Raw genomic sequence first — 22,673 nt, 5'->3', positions numbered from 1 at the left:
AAAGGAGAACCTTGTATACAATAATAGCAATGATCAGTTATGAAAGGCTTAACTATTGATGATCCAAGACAATTACAAAGTATGCATGATAAAAAGTGCTACCCATCTCCAGAGATAGAACCGGTAGAGTCTGCATGCAGATCAAAACAGACTTTAAAAAAAAACCACTTACTTTATCTTTTTTTTCTCTGTGTTTTCTTTTCCCATCTGGCTAATGTGGAAATGTGTTTTTCATGACTGTACATCTAAAATATATATCAAATTGCTTGCCTTCTCAAGGAGAGAGGAAGAGAATTTGAAATTCAACATTTTAAAAAATGCTCAAGTTATGAGAGAAGGTACATGCCACATTGGCCCTGCTATGGTTTCAGACCATGGTACCACCTGGGCAGCTTCATTGCCTTCTACCTTTAGTGCCCAGGGGACTGAATTAACTGCTCTGAAAGAAGCCTGTAATCTAGCTAATGGAAAGAAAGCAACACTGTACACAGACTTAAGGTATGCCTTTGAGGTCTATCATGCTATTGGGATGTTGTGGATGTAGAGAGGATTTCTGACTCTGCTGGCAAGACTATTAAAAATGCAGAGATCATTAAAGAACCCTGTCTGCTCTTCAGCTACCTGTAGTCTTGGCTGTTGTTCATTGCTTTGCCCATATAGGTGGGACTGATCCTTCCTCTAGGAGAAATCTGAGGGTGGACACTGCAGCTAAGTTTGAGACCTTAAAAAGACCTCAATTAATTTTTACTTTGACATTTAATACGAACCAGATTTTTCTCTCTCCTACAATGAACAGGAAGTAGAGAAACGGAAGCACATGTTTAAAACAAAGCAGATTAATGGGATCTGTATATCTTCAGAAGGCAAACCCCTACTTCCCTGAAGCTTCTACCATTAAATGTGCTTATCTGTTCACAGTAGTGGCCACTTTGGCAGTCAGGAAATTGTGGATTCCATTATAAGAGTTTGGGTGGCCCCAGGTGTCACCAATATAGGTGTGTATGTGTGTGTGCACACCCTTCTTGCCCTATCTGCCAGGCATATAACCAGCAGGCTTTCCACGCCAAGACTTTTGGTGGGTGACTCCTGGCTCATGCACCTTTTGAACATTTACAAATTAATTTATTTCATCAGTATGCTTAAAGTTAGACATTATAAAGTTTGTCCTGTTATAGTGGATCAACTCACTGGATGCTATTGATGAAGACTGTTCCCTAATTTGGCCCACCTGCACACATTGATTCAGACAAGGCCGTCCAGGCTCTGAGACACAACAATAATGACATCATCAATGCCATCATGGAGCTGACCATGTAGCCACTGCCCTGCCCGGCCAGCTCTACACCCCTCCCCCTTGCCCCTGCATCCCTCAACTTAATGCTGTTAAATAAACCTGTATTCACTCCTCCTTGCTGGAATGGCTTTACTTCACTGCTCTCCAATGGAGGAGAAAGGAAGAAAAGAGATCAGAACTCTAAAAAACAATTCAGATAAGGGCACTCATTTTACTGATTGTGTTTTATCACAGATTTAGTCTTGTTTGGGAATTACTCTCAAATCCCATACTCACTCTACTATCTCAAGCCAAGTTGAATGAATGAATCAAGAACTTGAAAACATAATTGACAAATGATGCACTGAGACTTTATTTAAAGTGGCCTGAGAGTCTCTTCTTCTTCCTATTCTACCTGTGCAGGAGACCTAGGGGGGATCTGTATGTCTCATCTTTCGAAATGCTTTTTTGACATTCCCCTATTCAGGCCAAAACTTCCCCCTCCTTATATATACATCATTACCAGGAGGAGCTATCTCTATTGCTTCCTACACATAAGAATTACAGGTCATATTACATGAACTTCACAACTCTGGAAAGGAGAATAGGCAGGATCCTTGGACTTCTTACTCCATGATCTACATTCAAGAGAAAAGGCGTATATAAAAATCTTTCAGCAAACTATTGGAACTCAGCCTGCTTGGGAAGGCCCCTTCCAAATGTTGCTGACTACTCCAAGTGCTATCAAAATCGGAGGAAAGGATTCTTGGATTCATTGCTCTCATGTAAAATCTCTATCATCTACTGACACTAAGTAACCTCATCTTGAAGCTTTCATTGTACATTATTGATTTCTTCTTTTAAAGTGTGATTAGGGACTTATAGGCAGTCTAATTTAATTTACTCCTTTTAAAATGTAATTTTCATTTAGTGGTATTTTGTCCTCAGCATTATTACACACTGTATTTTCCTCTTTTGTTCTCTTTTCTGATGACTAGACCAAGGATAATACTATCATTAGGGTCCAAAGCCAAATAGGATGTACTCTACACCAAAGCATGGCCATTGGGCCTTCTGGCTGTTGGTTTTGTCACCAGCTCCACTGGAGCACTCTAATATCATAGGCCTTTTCAATTCTAGGGATTGTACTCCTTTTAGACTTTGCTTGAGTTGTTGTACTAAAGCCCATGTCAGGAAAAAATTGGGAATAATGAGTGTGTTAGAGACGTAGTAGATTTAACTTTTAAGTAATTAATGTGTTCCTTTAAAGTACATAAGATTAACTGTGACACTCTCAAATATGGTTGGGCAATAATTTTTCTTATAATTCTTCTATGTTAGTTTTAAGTATGATTTTTGACTTGAGTTTCTGGGATTATACTTGATATTGTGTATTGAAGGATCAGTTGACAATGTCTAAGAGCCCTGATAACAGTTACATGCCCCAAAGCTTAGACTACTGAAACTTGCTATTTGTGATTAATGTCCGATGAGTCTGATTCCACATATGCCAACAAGGGAATGCTGTTAAGCTGATGATTCCAAATGCCAACAGCCCCTGAGGGGGTAGCATATGTAAGCAGCATGGTGGAGAACTATCTTGGGGAAAGGTTGGGAGAGTGACTTTGGCAAAGGTTGAGATAGAACTCAATTGACTCACTTTTCCTGGTAGGATATCTCCTTCTGAGGGTGACATTCCTATCTAGCTGAATCTGGCTTGCTATCCCTATGACTCTTATGTGGAGTTGAAGTTAGACTAGAGGAGACATCAGGCTTGTTATACTTCTGTCCCTCTTTTTCTTTGTTATGGCAATTTTCTGCAGACATGATGGATGGTAGGTAATTGCAATAACGTTTCACCTAACCAACATGCCTGTGGGATATAACCTATTTTCCTGTGGAAAGTGGATAAGTATCAGGGACTTGTTATAATTTTTTAAATATAATTTTTCTTATCTTTGGGAAGGTGATCTGTATTTTATTTGGATGAATTATGTAATGTATTGTTAAATAATTGACCTTGTCATATGTACATCCTGTGCCAAGTCTATACACTGTTTGGGAATATTGTTCTATGTTATAATCACACTCAGACGTGGGTCCCTGTTTGTAAAAAGTGTTGCGATATATGTACTTATGATGTGAGTTGCTATGCAGGCAGATTGGCATACAGATGTTGACAGGTTGTGATAAGGATGCAGGCAGGAGTTCTGCAACCAGCCAATCAGCGTGGGCATATCAAACTAGGGACTTTCCCTCTTTGGGAGTCTGTGTAGAATCAGGCAAAAGTAACTGAAGTTAATTCAAGGTGCTTACATCAGTTCTTTGGGTACAGCAGGGCAACAACCACTCCTAAAAAAAATCCCTTCCTTAGTAATTAAGCAAGATAAAAAGCATTCCTGAAAACCTCTCAGAGTCTTTCCATTATTAAGCCATTCCATCACCAGGGCCATTCCACCAATTTTCTCTCTCACCCAATAAAGCTTTTTCTCTCATCATGAAGATTGCCCGGGTCATTAATTCTTTGAATGAGACCCTAATTTTGCCACCCCCATTGTCAGAAGTGATTTTCTCTCTTTCCAGTGTTGCCTTTTTTTAAAAATGTCATCTTTCAGTACCTGGAGGTCAAATACCACTGAGTAAATTCAGGTATAGACAAGCCCTCAGAGAAAGGAAGTTAAAGAACCAAGGAACCAATGAGATAAGAAACTGATTCTATAGGCCCTGCTCCCTTGGGCAGTCCAGGCAAATTAAGAAACTATGATTGGTTCCTAAGATGTGATGTGTGAGAGTTAGTGGGTGGAGAAAATAGCTTATAAACTGAGACTGGGAAGGAAGTTGAGGTCTTTAGTGGGCACATGGAGGAGCAGAGTAGACCCTTGCTGTATTGTAGCCTCAGGCCCATTATGGCAGCCAATAGATTAGAAACTTAAGTATCTCTCTATCTCTCTCCTACTTTTCCCTTTCTTTACTATTTTTACTACTACTACTACTACTACTACTACTACTACTACTACTACTACTACTTTTGACTTAATAAAGTTATTAAGCTACAAACAGCTTCATAATTTTAAATATTACACCACCCAACATCATTTTTGGTGTCCAATGTAGGGCCCACTGCCTTTGGCTCTGGCTCTCTTGATCTCAAGGTGAGTGGTATTTCCTTGCTCTGTTCCCTTACTTCTTCCTTTTTGTTTTTCTCCTTCTATCTTTCAGCACCTGGGTTTAGTCAGGGGACTAGGTTGGGCCTTCACAACAGATGACTTCCTACTGGAGAAGATGCCCTGCCAGAACCTCATGTTTGGGACCTAGGTGAGACTTGCTTTGCTGCTATACTTGGAGCCAGGAAAGAGTGCTGCTAGACTCATTTTAAGGCCTGGCAGGATTCAAAATGCTGCTGTGCCTTGGATTTTCTTCTCTCTCCCTCCCCTATTTCCTATCTTTGGGGCCTTGGCAGGCTACCACTGTGACTGTCTCCTTGTCCTCCACCATGGGACTTAAAAAGGAAACTATGATACTGTCCTTCACCCAGATTCTGACAATTAAAAACAGCTAAAAGAGAAGTCACAAATAATCTGGCTTTGGCTAAAATAATGCTTTTGAAAGCACAAGGTGGATGACCAGCTCTGCTCCTTGCAGTCAGACTTAATTCTGGTCAGTAATAAATTCAGTTGATAATTTATTTTAGCTAGATTTGATTCTTTTCACTACCACAAATTTTAAAAGTTAAGGCTGGCAAGTAGGTGATCATTTGTCTTGAGTGATTTGGTTAAATGGTAATAGTACAAAAATCTTTGACTTATGTCCTGTTTGGTTTTATTTATAGATTTGTTACCTTGAAAGATTTCTAAAAGGGAAAATGCAGCCAGTCAGAAAGACTGATAAAAAGCTGCAATTAAACAGCTACCATGTTGGGAAAAATTAATGACGTTTCATATTTAATAAGGAATGATCCCAGTGAACAGAACTCTCACCTTTGGCTTTCGGAGGGAGAGACGGATTGCCCCATTGTTTTAGGGCAATGAAGGAAAGCTAATCTGGAAGTAATCACAGAATGAGAAAAAAACTAGGAATCCAGAAGAAAGGAGGAAAAAATACAAGCAGATTTCAGTTTAAATATACCTCGTCCTTAACCCTTCCTTGACCATGAAAATGTTCCCGTGACATTTTATAAAAATGTAAAAGGTGGTTTAAAGATGTAACTTCAATATATTAACATGGGTCAACTGTGGTTGCATTCGTTGCAATACCAAAATGTGGTTTTAATTTATAGGCATGGAACTGAAGTCTGCCTACTTTCCCTGCCCTGCCATAGGCTACCCAACCATGAATCCCCAGTCCACCTTCTTCTGGTATTAAAATGGTGGTGGTAGGTGCACTGGAGGCCTTGGCATTCTGAGTCCTGGCAAGGAAGCATGGAGACAATTTCTATCTAGTATTCTAGAGCTCTAACATGGATACAAGAAGGCTCCCACACTATCTCAGGGTTGGTGGAGCAACAATACAGCTGCCAATATAGTTCTGGGAAAACTGTGGAGGCCCTCATTAACTCCCATCAAACACAGCATTTTTGAGCTAGTGTTCTGACTAGACTTGAGCCATCCCTTCTATTTTATGATGAGAGGAATTTTGCTATTGGAGTTTTGAATTCCCCGTATAGTTGTCTGATAGACCATGAAGTCAGAAAGCCACCATAAGAGGAAAAGCCACTAGTTAGTCAGAAGAAGTGTAATCCTGAGCCATGAGAGGCAAAAGGCCTTTTCTGGAACAAGTGGAGAGGACAATCTCAGCCTAGCTGAGAGGGGATCTCCTGACCTATAGGAATAGGAATGTTCCCACCTGGTTATTCCTGAGCCTGGCTGTGAGGTGGAATGGCTACTGCAGAGCTCATTGTCAAGCAGGACCCTTAGCTGAACTCAGAGTTAAGGGTGCTAGTGTTGATGCTGTCATAATTCCTCTCCTGCTTTTTCCTTTGATAATACATTTCTATAGTCAATATGAGCCAATGCAAATATTGAAGCTGCTTTCAATCTGAAAGTGTAAACAACTAGAGAAAAATAGTATTTGGACTTGTCATCTGCCCAGTAATACATGGTCCATAAGATTTAGTCTATTTAAATATGGTTAACAACTAGATGTGTTTTACTATAGGCAGCTCATTTGGCATACACTGTTCTCTGTATATAATTGGGGGTTGCTTACGGAAGTGTATCTGTACCCACCCCAAGTGTTTGTTTCAATTGGAGTACAATTGGAGGCTTTTGTAACTAATTCATTTGCATAATCATTGAACCAAGGGGTGGAAAAACTTATTTGCAAAAAATTGTTCCTTATGTTTCCATCTATAGAACTAGATCCCTAATAGCATCTGATCCTCCTAAAGGAATTGGAATGGAGGAGCTTTCCCCCTGTTGTTACATATGACATTTTTATAACTATGTCCCTCTTCTCCCTTTCATAGCAAATTCCTATAATATAGAGCAGTGGTGGAAGTTTGTAAGTATAACGTTAAACCTACGAATTAATAAGTTGATACTGAAACATCTCTGAGTTACTGTAATAGGATATGAGTATGAAAAAATCTTCTAATCTATGGTGAAACTATAAGAGAGGGATGACAGTCTCCTCTAAATGTGTCTAGATAATCCTAAAGAAAGTGAATTATTTTCCCATTTCTAAAGTACTTATTTCTAAAGTACTTATCGCTGAAGCTTCAGAGTTAGAGAAACACATTTAAGGGATTGTACTAAATTGGATTCAGTCTTGTTACTGACCAATTTTGGCAGATTTCAAGCTAGGAACATTGACAAGTGATTAGGAACCAGATCAGCAAAGCCTCCTTCAAAGCTATCCTTAGAATGAAGCCAATTGCAGAATACTCAAGAGAAAATACCCAAGAACCAGAGATGGGCCATCTGGGACTCAAAGTGTGCTAAGTAAATGCTCAGAATGAACACTAGGATATGTGTGTGGAGTGGAATTCTGGGGAGGTTCGTTCCTCCATGAATCACTCTAATGAGCAGATAGGAGACTTGATAAGATGCTGGCAGAGCTCAAGTGGCTTTATTTAGGGGCGTGTGGGGAGCAAGGGGGTGTGCAGGTGGAAAATTTGCCACACCTGGGCTACATTCCCAGCATCCTTTTAAGTGTGTCCTCATTTGATGTACAGAGATTTGGGAGATAAATTTGGCTGAGACCCACGCTGAGGGGTTCTTTTTGGGCTTTGCTTTGGTTAAAGTCTGGCAGGTGTGGGTCTCTGGCTCTGTGCTCTGCTCACTTGGCTGAAGGAATCCCTTTCCCTCTCATTTTTTTGTTATTTATTAAATCCTTTAATTTAAAATTTCAGGAGTATTTATTCATTTTTACTCCTACAATTTTGGCAACCACGAAGGGACAGAATTTTTTTTTTTTTGTGAGTGATACAAGGGGCTTAGTGATTTCCCCATAGCAAGGGATCCACTGCCAAACAAAATCCCATTGCTCCAAGAATTGCCCTCAATTGCTTTTTAGTGGTAGGAGCGCTTAATTTTTGGATACTCCCAATATGCTTAGGAGAAATTAAACGGGACCCAGCAGTTAAATAAAATCTAAATACTGTACTTTGGTGAGACATCATTGAACTATCTTTGGAGACCTTGTGGCCTCTCTTATGTAGCTCCAAAAGGAGGTGCTTGCTATCTTCTTGGCATGCTTTAGCATTAGGTGATGCCAAGAGTAAATCATCCATAGAGTGAGGGAGCACTGTCTGGAGAGACCTCTCAGAAACAGTGGACATTAATTCTCAAATTTACTCAGAATTTATAGAGATACAACACAATGCTATCTCTTCTTTTCCACCCTCTGAGTATTACATAATACATTTGTATATTATATTTCTTTATCTTGTTCTATACTCCTTAAGTTTTTACAACGCTTCCAAGCCTATGGGAACATTCCTTACATTTGCAATTTTTCAGTTGAGTCATGTTTTAGGCCTGTCCAAGTTTTTTCAGGCAGCAACACTTCTCAGGCTGTGGCATTCAGGCTGAAACATTTCTTGGGCTATAATAATCACTGAAAAATTTCTCAGGATTCAGTAATCATTTCTCAGGACAAGTAGTCAAGATTATAACTTGTAAATTTTGAAGATTCTCTCATAGAAATTAGGACACCCAAATGTCTTCCCACAGGAAAGAAGAAGGGGGTAGTCTCTTAGCCACATTTGAAAAGAGTATATTAAAGGCCTCTATTTATGCATATATGTATACACACACACACACACATATAGCTGCCTGGGGAGGGAGATTTCTCTACTTTTCATAAGGAGAGATTGGTATCTCACTAGTGAAGGGCACCAAACATTCACTAATTTTCTATAGGAAGTTGCCAATCTATGATTACTAATTCTAATCAATGGATACTGGGGAATAATGCACAATTTCATCCCCCACACAAGGAAACTTGATTTATAATCTGACTTGCTATAAAGCAGGTCCCACACTGAGTACTTTTTCCTTTCTCTAAGTGGAAAAGGGAAGGGACCCCTTGGATTCCCTCTCCACCAAAAAGGGGGAATGTCAGGACCCCAAAGTGAACCCCTTGCTAATGATCCAGCATTCCTTTGGGACTCCCTTCAGCCCTTCCTCCCCTCAGGCACCTGGAGGGATTCCCTCATATCCCCTTTGCTCTTCCTATTGTGCCTTTTGCTCTTTGATCCTTGCCTGTTTAATTGCCTTGTTCAATCTGTGGCCTCTAGGATTTCCAAGTTCCAGGTCCAGATAGTGGTTACTGAGCTATGAGTACCTCTCCAGCCACTGGAGATGGCTGCTGCTACCTTCCACTCCCAGAAGCCGAGTGATAACCTGTACTCCACAAAGTATTACAGGACCCTGTGTCTATCTCTGATCCTGTGCCCTAACTCAGCACAAAGCAATTCCAGAAACCTGACATTATCCCCAATCCTAGTTCTGGGCACTGTTATTTGAAGGGGAGAATTATGGGGTTTGCTGTGCAGGTGAGTTGGTGTATGGATGTTGACAAGTTTGCTAAAAGGATGCAGGCAGGAATTCTGCAACCAGACATTTGGCATGAGCAGAGCAAACTGGGGACTTTACCTTCTTTGGAGACTGTGCAGAATCAAACAAAAGTAACTAAATTTACTGCAAGGTGTTTACATCAGTTCCTTGGGTACAGCAGGGCAATAACCACCCCCAAAAAGACCCCTTCCTCAGTAACTAAGCAAGATAAAAAGCATTCCTGTAAACCTCTCCGAGCCTTTCCATTGCTATGGCCACTCCACCACCTTCTGCCCTCTCTCTCAATAAAGCTTTTCCCCTCATCATGGAGATTGTCTGAATCATTAGTTCTTTGGACAAGACCCTAATTTCACCACATTCTACCCCCAACCCCAGCCATCATTTATTATAGTATTAGATCCTTGGCAGCATGTCATCCTCCTAAGTTGCTCATGAGAAGTTATCAAAAAGGTTTTATCGACTCCAGCAAGTAATTAAGAAGGTCATCCACCATGATCAGGTGGAATTTATACCAGGAATGCAAGGATGGTTCAACATTAGGAAAACCATCCACATAATTGACCATATCAACAGTCTAACAAACAAAAATCACATGATCATCTCAATAGATGCTGAAAAAGCCTTTGACAAAATACAGCATCCATTCCTATTGAAAACACTGGAAAGTATAGGAATAGAAGGACCTTTCCTAAAAATAATAAACAATATATACCTAAAACCATCAACAAGCATTATATGCAATGGGGATAAATTAGAAGCCTTCCCAATAAGATCAGGAGTGAAACAAGGATGCCCATTATCACCTCTATTATTCAACATAGTACTAGAAACACTAGCAATAGCAATTAGAGAAGAAAAAGAAATTGAAGGTATCAAAATAGGCAATGAGGAGACTAAGCTATCACTCTTTGCAGATGATATGATGGTATACTTAAAAAATCCTAGAGAATCAACTAAGAGGCTGGTAGAAATAATCAACAACTTTAGCAAAGTTGCAGGATACAAAATAAATGCACATAAATCATCAGCATTTCTATACATTTCCAACACATTAGAACAGCAAGAGGTAGAAAGAGAAACACCATTTAAAATCACCCTAGACAATATAAAATACTTGGGAATCTATCTACCAAAACAAACACAGCAATTATACGAAAACAACTACAAAACACTTTCCAAACAAATAAAACTGGACCTCAACAATTGGAAAGCCATTAACTGTTCATGGGTAGGACGAGCTAACATAATAAAAATGAACATCCTACCCAAATTAATTTACCTATTTAGTGCCATACCTATCAAATTACCAAAAAACTTCTTTACTGAATTAGAAAAAACTATAACAAATTTCATTTGGAATAACAAAAGATCAAGAATATCAAAGGAAATAATGAAAAAAAAACGTGAAGGAAGGGGGCCTAGCAGTACCAGATATCAAACTATACTATAAAGCAGCAGTCATTAAATCAATATGGTACTGGCTAAGAGATAGAAGGGAGGATCAGTGGAATAGACTCGGGGTTAATGATGTCAGCAAGACAGTGTATGATAAACCCAAAGAGCCCAACTTTTGGGACATGAATCCACTATTTGACAAAAACTGCTGGGAAATTTGGAAAACAATATGGGAGAGATTAGGTCTAGATCAACATCTCACACCCTACACCAAGATAAATTCAGAATGGGTGAATGACTTGAATATAAAGAGGGAAACTATAAATAAGTTAAGTGAACACAGAATAGTATACTTGTCAGATCTCTGAGAAAGGAAAGATTTTAAAACCAAGCAAGAGTTAGAGAAAATTACAAAATGTAAATTTAATGGTTTTGATTATATTAAGCTAAAAAGCTTTTGTACAAACAAAAACAATGTAGTCAAAATCAGAAGGGAAACAACAAATTGGGAAAAAATCTTTATAACGAAAAACTCTGACAGGGGTCTAATCACTCAAATATACAAGGAGTTAAAGCAATTGTATAAAAAATCAAGCCATTCCCCAATTGATAAATGGGCAAGAGACATGAATAGGCAATTTTCAGGTAAAGAAATCAAAAGTATCAAAAAGCACATGAGAAGTGTTCTAAATCTCTAATAATTAGAGAAATGCAAATCAGAACAACTCTGAGGTACCACCTCACACCTAGGAGATTGGCTAAAATGAAAGAAGGGGAGAGTAATGAATGTTGGAGGGGATGTGGCAAAATTGAGACATTGATGCATTGCTGGTGGAGCTGTGAACTGATCCGGCCATTCTGGCTGGCAATTTGGAACTATGCCCAAAGGGCTATAAAAGAATGCCTGCCCTTTGATCCAGCCATACCATTGCTGGGTTTGTACCCCAAAGAGATCATAGATAAACAGACTTGTACGAAAATATTTATAGCTGTGCTTTTTGTAGTGGCAAAAAACTGGAAAATGAGGGGATGTCCTTCAATTGGGGAATGGCTGAACAAACTGTGGTATATGCTGGTGATGGAATACTATTGTGCTCAAAGGAATAATAAACTGGAGGAATTCCATGCAAATTGGAGAGACCTCCAGGAAGTGATGCAGAGCGAAAGGAGCAGAGCCAGAAGAACATTGTACACAGAGACTGATATACTATGGTAAAATCAAATGTAATGGGCTTCTGTACCAGCAGCACTGGAATGACACAGGACAGCTCTGAGGGATTTATGGTAAAGATGCTACCCACATTCAGAGGAAGGACTGCAGGAGAGGAAACATATAAGATAAACAATTGCTTGAATGCATGGGCTGAGGCGGACATGAATGGGAAATAGACCCTGAACAAGGACACATGGTACAACCAGTGGAAATGTGCGTTGGCCATGGGTGGGGGGAGAGCGGGGGGTGAAGGGGAAAGTAGGGGCATAAAGTATGTAAACAGATTAAAAACGAATATTAATAAATGTCTAATAAAAAAAAAAGGTTTTATCCTCAAAGATTCTTTGGATTATTTTTTTCAAGTAATTTCAGGGAAAAATGTTACCAGTAACATGGACTGGGAAAAGCAGATCTACCAGAGAAACTGCTCTGAGAACCAGCATGATTCCAGAAGGCCCAAGAAAGGGAAGATGACAGCAACAGATGATGTCCCCAGAAATCAGACAGTTGCATCATGGGACACCGAGGCCTTGAATATAATGGACTGAACTGTGAGGATTGGGTCACCCATCCCCTGGGGTCCTCCCCATGTATAGTTATGCTATTTTGTCTATAAGACCCTCGTGCCAAATAGGTGAGTACCCCAATGACTCCCATTAGTGCTTCTATCAATCATTCTTAACATCATGTTGAGAAATACCTACGCATAGTTAGACCCTCCATAAAGTGTCTAGTATCTTTGGATCCTTAGGCAGCCTGGTGAGAGAGTCTGGAAACATAGAGATAGCATATCTGGGGAAGACTGTCTCCCAATGAGTCAGAGGGGGAGATGGGGAAAAGTGATGTTGAATCAGGCTATTTTTGTGAGTTTTCCCTTTAGCCTCTGCTCCCTTCTCTCCTAGGCTATGAAACTGAGTTGGGACCTCTCTTCTTTTGTTAAGCCCTTTTGTCTTTGTTCAGGATAAAAGGACAGGGCTGACAGCCTGGTGAACCCTGCTTAAGGGAAGTCAGTAAGCTCTAGAAGCCATATTGGATTGACTCAAAATATGGTGGTCCAGCCATGGGACAGAATGTGTCAGCATTTTCTGGGTGTCAAGCAGAGACTCAAACTTCCTGTGATGAAGTAATGAGGGAGGAGTTGAAGTCTCTCAGTTCACCTCTTCAGTGGCTATTCACCAACTGGAGATGTCTTGGGATGGTGAAAGGAGGGACTGGAATGATGAGTTCACAAATGGTCTGTCTTGGTCTTGGCCAGAGAAGGGAAACACTCCTTTTTTTACCTTGCTGGATTGTGGAGAGTCAACTGCCTGGCTTGGGAAGTCATGACCAGTCAATTAACAGGTAATTTTAAAATTAACAAATATTGAAGAATGTCCATCATCACATGGGGGAGGAGAATCCCCTCAGCTCACTCCAAAGGACCCCGGATGCAGTCCTGAGAACCAAAGACCACATTGTCTGGAGGCTGTGGGCAGCTTCTTGGCCTACACAGTTGAAGTTTAAGAGGCCACAGGAACTTACCTTTTCCTTCCTTTCCTCGAGGCATGTTGGGCTCTCTTGAATCTTCCACACTGCTGGGAGCTGGCTTGTGTTGTGAATGTTTATAAAGGTGATGGCTTTACTCCCCAGTCTAATCAAACCAAACTGCAGGGCTGAGACATTGATGGTGAGTGTTGGCCCCTAAGATACCAAAAGAGACCTTTACCACGTCGTTCCTGATCGCTCTTCAGGAAAGTCCTGGATGGCATGTGCTGCCTACTGTGGGGACTGGGTTAGTGCCCTTCCTTTGCTTTCCTTCCATCTTGGCCCTGACCCCATGACTGTCCAGACTGAGGGGGGCAAGGGAAGAGCACAACAGACACCAAGGCTATCTGGATGGATAAGGTGGAAATGAACAACTGTGATCCTCCCAGCAAGATGGAGGACCACCTCCTGCCCCAACTCTCCACCCTGGACAGCCCTGGTGTTGGCAAAATCTGAGACCTCTGGGCTTTCTCTGAGCTACTGCTACCCTTCAGGGCTTCTTCTAGGCTTTCCCATTGGCTGTACAGCTCAATTCTGTTCCATCTTCTGTCTCCCCCAATGAGAATGGGAGCTAGCTCCTTGGAGCAGAGGCTGTTTCCATTATTCTTTTAGTGCACTGACACACAGGAAGTCCTACAAAAATGCTTTTTGGTTCATCTATCTATTGGTCTCTGTCCACCTGTCCATTCATTCCCAGGAGCGGCTCTAATTTTAGGCCCAAGGGCCTTCCATGGAGGCAGACAACAGGCTTCCCTCCCTGAAAGAGGCTTGTGTATTCTCACCTTGAAGGCAGCCTCAATGTGCAACACCACTGGCACTGGGGAGCGCTCGATCTTACAGGGAAGCTCCTGGCTTGTCAGCCCAGGAACACCTCCAGTAAAATTCAACTCAAATTCACCTTTTTCATTAGGCTCTAGGAAAGGAGAAAAACAAATGGTCACCACGTCAGTGAGTTCAGAGAACCAGAGGTGAACCCCAAGAGTCACGAGCACTAACAAATGAGCTTCCACAGAGCCCCACCTTGGGGAGCACTCCAAGCTTGGCCGCCATATTGAAGCCCCTGACCCAAGGGCTCCCTTCAAAGCTCAGGAGCCTCTGAGATGGCCACTCCTTCTGCCTGGGTCTTTAATTACCTTTCCCTTCTATATTCTGCTTTTTCCCACTTATCACATGGTGAGGCCCCTCTCCTCATTGCCTCAAACCTCTACCAGACTCAGCCACCCCTGCAAGCACATTGTCTCTGTCTCCCCTGTTCCCACTCTGTCTTTCTCTTCTGTCTCCTTTCTCCTTCCTATCTCTTCTCACCTCTTTCTCCCCCCAACCCATTTCTCTCTTCTTTCCTGCCTCCCTCCTTGTTTCTCCCTTCTCTCTGTTGTCCTCTCCTCTCTCGTTCATTCCCTTCTGTCTTTCCTCTGTCCTCCGTCTCTGCCCTTTTCTCCTCTCCCTTCTTCTGTCTCTCTCCTCTCCTCTTCTCCCTTCCCTTCTCTATGTATCCCTCCCCACCTGTGTTTCTGTCCACTCTCTCCTCTCTTTCCCCCTTTCCTCCTCCTCCTCCTTTCTTCCTTTCCCCCCTCCCTCTCCCTCCCTTTCTCTCTCTCCTTTCCACTCTGGCTCTTTCTCACTCTCATTTTCAGAACCAAACTCCCCCTTCCTACTTCCTTATCCCTCACTCTTCTCTCTCTCCCAACAGTTAGGCTTCTAGCCATACCCTTCTGCTCAGAGTCCATTACCCAGTTTAACACAGGTCTCTCTTCATTGACAAACACTCATGGCCTGCCTTCCCCTTCAGGCCCTTAACTAGGAGACCCCTCTGAAGCATTGATCACACTTTCCCTAGGTTCTCCTCCTTCTCTGAGCCCCGCTCAGGCTCCTATGCATGCCCTGCTCTTACTGCCTCGGGAGCTCCCAGGCCTGGTCCTTAGACCTCTCCACTCTCCCTCCACCACGCACCCTGTCCTAAGCGGCTCAATCACCTCCAGGCAGCAGACAGAGCCCTCATCTCCTTCCTGAATTCTGGTCCTTCCTGCAACCTGGGGGCCAGAACTTCTGCCTGTTGCCCCACTGGCATTCCCAACTCAGACTACAAAAGGGAACATAAGACCTCCCCTCCCTCCCATCCCTTACCTTCCCCACCCAGCTACAGAAATGCTTTTTTAATGCGTGGGTCTCCTCTGCTCACAAAGATTCGCCATGCCCAGTACCTTTGGCCTCTTGTTAAAGTCCTTTCCAATCCCTTTGCTTTCCAGATGTTTACTACTCCCCCTCCAGCCCTCTAGGCCAGACTTTATAAGCCGAATTACCTACAGGCCTTCTCCCAGGCCCATGATGCTCCCTTCCTTCTTCATGTGGAGGTGCCTCCTCCCCTACCAGGCCTATTGGGTGCCTAGTCCTGCCACTCTGCCTTCCAAACATCTCCATTCCATCTCTTTCTCTCCACTGATCTCGACTACTATTGAAGTCTCTCCCTCTAGGCTCTCTAATTCATCCTCTTCAGAGTTGGCCAACTATTCCTCTGAAGCTCATGCATCCTTATCACCCCCTGGCCCTGAGACCCACCCCTCCCTCCAACCTTCTGCCTGGAGATCGGGCATCGGAAACGAGCTCATCTCAGACCCTACACTGGGTGGGAGGGGGGGTGGGGGGTCCAGGCAGCTGTAGGTCTTCATCAGGACCCCCTCCCTCATCCTGTGCAGGTCACCCTTCTTTAGCTTCCTTTTTTGAATGGCTTTCCCACCTTAGACTGGGAGCCCCTCGAGGGCAAGGGTTGTCTTTTGCCCTTAACACAGTACCTAGCGCACAGTCGGGCCTTAGTAAATGCTTAAGCTCAAACAGCCTAGTTGTCCCCATTCGAGGCTCTCCCTCTCCCCATCTCTCTTCCCCTGACTCTCTCTCTCTCTCCTAAAGAGAAGGGCTGGTATCCTCTGACAGGGCCTTTCCCATAAATGGGGTGGGAAGGACCTGCCCGCTGCCTCAGGGCCCTCCCAACCGGAGGTACCTATGACTCCAGTGTGGGGCTCCACTTCGATGATGTGACAGTCACTAATTTTCCCCCAGGTGTAGTGGATGGAAGATTTGCTGTTGTTCCACATCTACAAGACAAAAGAACCCGAAGCCTGGTCTTCTTCAGGCAGAGGTGGGGAGGAGGGATTCGCTTCAGGCCTGTCCCAGCCCCTGTGCTGCCCAAGCCCAAGCCCAAGGTCTGAAGGCCTCCTTACAGACATGCCCCAGAAGTGTCCTCAGGCTGGGGACGTGCTGTCTCATAGGGAGGGCCCAAGGGCAGCTCCAAGAGGGCATCGGTGAAGGAAAGGACAACCAGCGAGAGCTGGCACTCTCACAATATCTGAGGCCCAAAGGGCACGAACAACTGGAATCTGGTTCCCTGAGGCCATACCAAGGGCGCCCTCAATCCCACCCATGCCATCGATTTCTGAAGACACACTGCCCCGAAGAGAGCCGAGGTCCTGAGACAAGGAAGAAGACCCACCTTGAAGTCCTTCTTCACATTTACTCCGATGTAGTTCTCTCCAGGAATGATGATGGCATAAGGCTCCAAGAGAATCTGGAAGGGCTCCACGGAGCCTTTCACCTCGATTTCCAGGGCAATGACGTCATCCACCATACAAGGCAATTCACACAAATTCTCGTTTTCTAGACTATGGGAAAAAGGAACACCGCTTGGGGACTGATCGGACCCCTGGAAGTCTGCTTTACAGACGCTGATACTTCGGACGCCACGTTTTCTTTGGGGTTTTCTTGGGTGTTCAAGGTTTCTCGATGCCACTGCTCAGTATGGAGCCTGGAGACAAGGAGGAAGTTCCCCCAGACACTAAGAAGTTCTCTGTGGAAGCGAAGAACTGGGAACAAAGGCGGCTCCCCATCGACTGGGAAGCAGAACAAATCACGTGAGAAGAACTCAGTGGACGATCCCTCCTCCGTGAGAAATAATGGAGATGAATTGAGAGAAGACTGGGAAGAGGAAGAGGGGCTGAGCACAGGGAAGAGAGCAGGCCCAGGAAAAGCATCTACGTTGGATGTAACTGGAAATAATGGTCCGAAGAACACGGCCCCGCGGTCCCTTTGTAGACATGGGGGGAGGCTCTGAGGAGACCCACGGCAGACACTGTCAGAAGCTGGAAGGAGAGGGTTGGAAGCAGCTGGGGGGGGGGGGAGTGGAAGGGAGTCCTTCAGGGAAGAGCCAGAGGGCAGAGGCGGCGCCCCGAGGACCCAGGAGGGATGACATTACTTCACACGCTGGAGCTGGAGGCTGGCCTGGCCATGCTGGAAAGCAGCTTGGAACAAGGACCAAGAAGCAGCCAATCCCTTGGCCCCAGAGAAGTACCTGCTGGGTCTCTATCCCAAAGAGACCAAAGGAGGAAAATGCCCCACATGTACAGAAAACCAGCACTGCGGCTCTGTGGGTGGAAAAGCATTAGAAAGGGAGAGGGTGCCCGTCAGGCAGGGAATGGCTGAATGAAGTTCCAGTGTTACGTGTAGTGTGTGCAAGCAGCGATGAAGGGCTGGGAAGGGAACGAGCATGGCTAAGCTGCTAAGGGCTTCACAGAGACGATCTCACTGGATGCTCAGGCAACCCCGGGAGGTGGGCGCCATGATCACCTCCCTTTTACAGGTAAGGAAACTGAGGCAGAGGTGAAATGACTTGCCCAAGGTCACACCATTAGTAGGTATGTGAGGATGGATTTGCACTTGGGTCGGGCTGACTCCTGGCCAAGCCTTTACCCACTGTGCCACCAACTCCATGAAGGGGACGGCTTCAGAGGAACCCGGTAAGACTTGTGTAAAGAGGGGCAAAGCCAAGGGAACAGTTTACACGATGACAAAGACAATCTGAAAGACTAAGAATTCTGATGGACATGGTGCCGGCCACCAGGCCAGAGGCCTTTAAGCTGAGATATGCCTCCTTCCCCAGAAAGAAGTTTGGGGTCTGTGTGGGGTCTGGGGAAGGCCTGGGATTTCTTGTGCTCAGCTCCTCATGTTGGTAGCACATTCTTGTTTGGGGGGAAGGAAGGAGAGGGAAGTACCAGCCAGAATCCTCCTGCTAAGGAGGTTGTGCAAGTGGGGCTCCTGAGTCTGCCTCCTAGAGGCTCGGGGATTGTGCCCCGGCTATGGCCTTGCATCCATTCTCTTCTCTCCACCATCTCCATCTCATTCAATGAGACAATGCTTGTGAAGTGCTCAGCTCAGTCTAAGACAAGACTGAAAAGAAGGGTCTGCATGCCCCAGAAATGCACCAGAGGGGCAGGGGGCTGCTCCAGCCCATCCACTCCAAGAGGCAGTCCTGGGTTCCATCCATTCAGACAGACAGAGGGCATGTGGCCTCTCTCTGGCTCAGCCTGGGTCAACCCAGCTGGGGCCAGCAGCTCATGGAAGCTGGCATGGGCACGAGCCTGAGGAGGCCTCCCTCCAATTGCTAAAATAGGCAGGGACTCTAAGGAAAGAGGAGGGGTGCCTCCTGAGCCCTCCCACTGGGGTGACAACCACTCAGGGCTTACCAAACGGGGTCCGGGATCTCCTCCAGCACAATCTGGATCACGCTGTGGTAATCTTTCAGCTGGAAGACAAAAGAGAACTGGCTGAACGAGCCTCTTCACTCTCTCTCATCACATGGGGGTGTGTTGGGGGGACTCACTCTTCCTCAGCCAGCAGGCAAGGGCACCCCAAAGGGCCATCCTAGGAAGAATGTCTGAGGGTGCTGCGAGAGGCCTTCAAGTCCATCTGACAGAGGAGGACTCAGAGGAAGACCAGAGCAGGGAAACCTTCTTTAGTTGTCTTTCCCACAGGAAAACCAAACAAAATTGTACATAAGAAACTGATATATTTCTAGATATTCCCCCACAAATTATATGAAAAAAGTCTCATTCCCAAAAACGGTTGTATTGATGTGGTTCACTAGTAGTAATATTAACAGGAATAAGGAAATCCCCCGCTGAAATCAACCATGGTGATGGCCTTCTGCTTCCTCTACTCTTCCTCCACCAGAAAGCTGAATTCATGCAGGCACACACTCTCACTCTCTCTCTCTCTCTTTCTCTCTCTCTCTCTCTCTCTCTCTCTCTCTCTCTCTCTCTGTCTCTCTGTCTCTCTGTCTCTCTGTCTCTCTGTCTCTCTCTCTCAACCATTCTCAGCAGGAGAACTGGAAGAAGAGAGCTTGGAAGGGGTCCTGAGGTCACGAGAAGTGACCAGGGGAATGGGCCAGAACCCCTGCTCCCAATTCCTCAGCCCTGGGGGCTTGGGTGACTGAGCCTTTTCCCCCAGGCCTCCTTGGGGTGTGGGCCCCCCTCCTTTTGCCTGTTCGGGAGAGAAGCTCAGGATGAACTCGTGGTCCATGTGTGGCTGCAGGACGCCCTTCTGGGGAGTGACAAAGAAGGCGGTCTCCAGGTCAATGTGGTGCTTGATGTCCTTGGAGGTCCACGTCTCCCCTGGCAGCAGGGGTAGTAAATTGGGCTGCACGATCTGCCAGTGAAAAGGCAGGGCCACATGTCTGCGGCAGAGGAGAGACCTCGTGAACATACTTCACCCTTGGGCTTCCCCGAGAAAAGGCAAGAACAGGACGAGAGCCTTCATCTGTGCCTCTGGCTGACCCCCCACTGATGATGGAGCCCAGAGGGTCTACGGGCTAGAGCACCGCCCAATGGGGCCGGCAAGGAGGGCACGAATGCACTGTCCCTTACTCTCTCTTGTCCAAAGAGCTGCTGCTTTGGCCAGGAATGGGCGCCTGGGTCCCCAGTTTTTATAGGAAAAAGGATACTAAGTGAGCTAGGTGATCTCTGGACTCTCCAATGCGGTTCACCCACTGCCCAACACTCTGGAGGCTTTAGCCTCACCTTTTCTGGGGTTGAAAGACCAGCTTGGCTGTTGGGGAGCTTGTGGATAGCACAACACAAGAAGTGAACTTCTAAGTCCTGACTTCCAAAGCTCATTCTTCTGTCCCATCGTGGGTGTCCATCTCCACCAATACTGGCAAAAATGCTTCACCAGCACATCCCTGTGAGCCGGGCCCTCCTGGAGCCAGATCTCATGGCATGTCTTTCTCTAGCTATCTATAAGAGCTCCTTCTGTTCCTCCCTCCCCGCCTCACTTCTTGGGAAGACCTGTCCCTGGAAGCTCTCACCCTAAAGGGGCCTTCTTTGCACCACCCAAGATGGTGAGGGCCACTTACGTCATGTTTCTTACGATGAGGCGTTTTGAGGTGGTGGTCTGGATATTTTGGGACTCGAACTGGATGAAGTGCTGAGAAGTCAAGTCTGTGATCTCCCCTGGCGCAGGGTAGCTCATTTCACCAGACACACAGAGAAGTTTCAGGCCAACCAGCTGACCAGTTCCTGGGAAAACAAGCTTGTGCTGTCCAAGACAATTACTCTAGTAGGTCCTTGCCTGCCTAAAATGGGGGTGCTGGCAGGAATGTGGGGGGATCCCACACTGCCAGTCCTTAACACCTTAATTAGGACTCTTCACAGGGCAGTCACCCACTTGTGCTCAAGGTCAGAGCTGCAGTCACTAGGTAGATATTAACTCAAACCAAGCAAAAATCCAAATTGTACCCAAATAGACCTCGAGGCCACATCATGTATCATTTCAATGAAATGGAAAGAATCTTGGTTAAACTGCGTCCATCTTGAAAGGCAATGGTCACTATCTGCATTTTGGAGATTGACAGACTCCTGTTGGGTGACTGCTTCCACCTGAGCAAATTCACATCTAATAATGGGAGGAGGTTGGAAGAGAATTGGCCATTGAGTATTGGAAACTTCAGGCGACTGGTGTCCACTGCAATCAGAGGCACGGCCAAGAAGCTGCACATCAAGGGGAGAATGACAAAGAACTGAGGAGTCGGAAAATGGAGGGAAGCAACCCCATGACCTACAGAACTGTTCCTGCCAGAGGCCATCCACTCCTGGGTTCAAGGCAAAGACTATGCCACTGGTGAGAAGGTGGGAGGAAGGATCCTACTGCAGGCAGGCTCCCTAGTGGGGAACAGAGTCTTGGAGTAGAAGCAATGGTTGGAGAGTGAGACCACTCATTAAGGGCTCACTGGATGCCAGACACTTGCAATCAGTATCAGGAAGCCAAGAGGGAGAAAAACATGTTACCTAGGGGAGGCCCGAAATCGTGATGTGTGATAGAGGGGCGACAAACAAAGCAAACCAAAGATTTTGTTACAAAGGAGGCAAATAGGAGTTCTCCATCGAAGATGCTTGGCAGCATGGGATTCTTGCTGTCATGAAAGCCTAGAATTTGGACAGAATGAAAAGTGATGTCAAGAACTTGAGTGAGGATGGATACATGCACCAAGGCTGTACCTCAGGCAGCTGCCTAAAACTTGGCTACCGAGTGGAAATCAGTTAGCACTCTGCATTGGTGGAGGGAGTTTCCATTCAAGGAGCTCCCCATCTCAACAACATTTCGGAGCCTTTGTGGCCAAGCTCCTCTCTCTCCCAGATACTCTTTTTAGTTTTTCAGGACGCCATCTCTTCTGGTTCTCCTCCTCCCTCTCAGACAGCTCCTCTGTCTCCTTTGTTGGATTTTCCTCCAAATTTCCTCCCTTTAACCAGAGGTGTTCGTCAGGACTCTGTCCTGAGCCTTCTTCTCTTCTCCCACTCTCCTACTTCACTGGGTGATCTCATCAGCTGCAGGGATTTAATGATCTCTATGCGGAGGATTCTCAAATCTCCTTCTCCTGGTCCCCATCTCTCTGCTGACCTCCAATCTCACATCTCCAAGTCTTCCAGACATCTTCAAACTGGATGTCAGTAGATGTCTTCAACTCAATATGGCCCAAACTAAACTCATTCTATTCTCCTCAAAACCCTCAGGCTCACAAAAGAGGAGTCATCCTGGACTCTTGACTCTCTCTCATGGCCCCCTCTCCCTCACAGCCAAGCTCCTGGCAAGGCTCGCCAACTTCACCTTTGTAACATCACTGATCCATTTCACCTTCTTGCAGCATCTATTGTCAATTTCACCTTTGCAACCTCTCTTGTTGATTCCATCTCTATAGCATCTCTCCTTGGTTTCACCTTTGCAACCTCTCTTGTTGATTTCATCTCTATAGCATCTCTCCTTGGTTTCACCTTTGCAACCTCTCTTGTTGATTCCATCTCTATAGCATCCCTTGCTGGTTTCACCTCTGAAGCTTCTCTGCTCAATTTCACCTCTGTGGCATCTCTCCTCTGCCAAGGCCCTTACCACCTCATGCCTGGAGTAAAGCAATAGCTGCTGCAGTCTGCATGCC

At 45.0% G+C, this 22,673-nt stretch overlaps 1 protein-coding gene across 1 annotated transcript in view; it reads right to left on the bottom strand.

The window, feature by feature from the left end:
- The window catches only part of DLEC1 (DLEC1 cilia and flagella associated protein), a 99,240-nt gene that overhangs the window by 53,883 nt on the left and 22,684 nt on the right, over positions 1-22,673 (bottom strand). The window contains exons 13-19 of the mRNA XM_044675336.1: positions 20,601-20,763; positions 19,730-19,922; positions 18,934-18,992; positions 16,908-17,076; positions 16,419-16,512; positions 14,206-14,336; positions 13,421-13,579 (exon numbers count right to left, since the gene is read on the bottom strand). Coding sequence (XP_044531271.1) covers positions 13,421-13,579; positions 14,206-14,336; positions 16,419-16,512; positions 16,908-17,076; positions 18,934-18,992; positions 19,730-19,922; positions 20,601-20,763 — 968 coding nt within the window. The remainder of the gene's footprint in view (positions 1-13,420; positions 13,580-14,205; positions 14,337-16,418; positions 16,513-16,907; positions 17,077-18,933; positions 18,993-19,729; positions 19,923-20,600; positions 20,764-22,673) is intronic.

Source organism: Gracilinanus agilis, chromosome 1, assembly GCF_016433145.1.
Source record: "Gracilinanus agilis isolate LMUSP501 chromosome 1, AgileGrace, whole genome shotgun sequence".
NCBI lineage: Eukaryota > Metazoa > Chordata > Mammalia > Didelphimorphia > Didelphidae > Gracilinanus > Gracilinanus agilis.
This window is presented reverse-complemented; position numbering and strand designations above follow the sequence as displayed.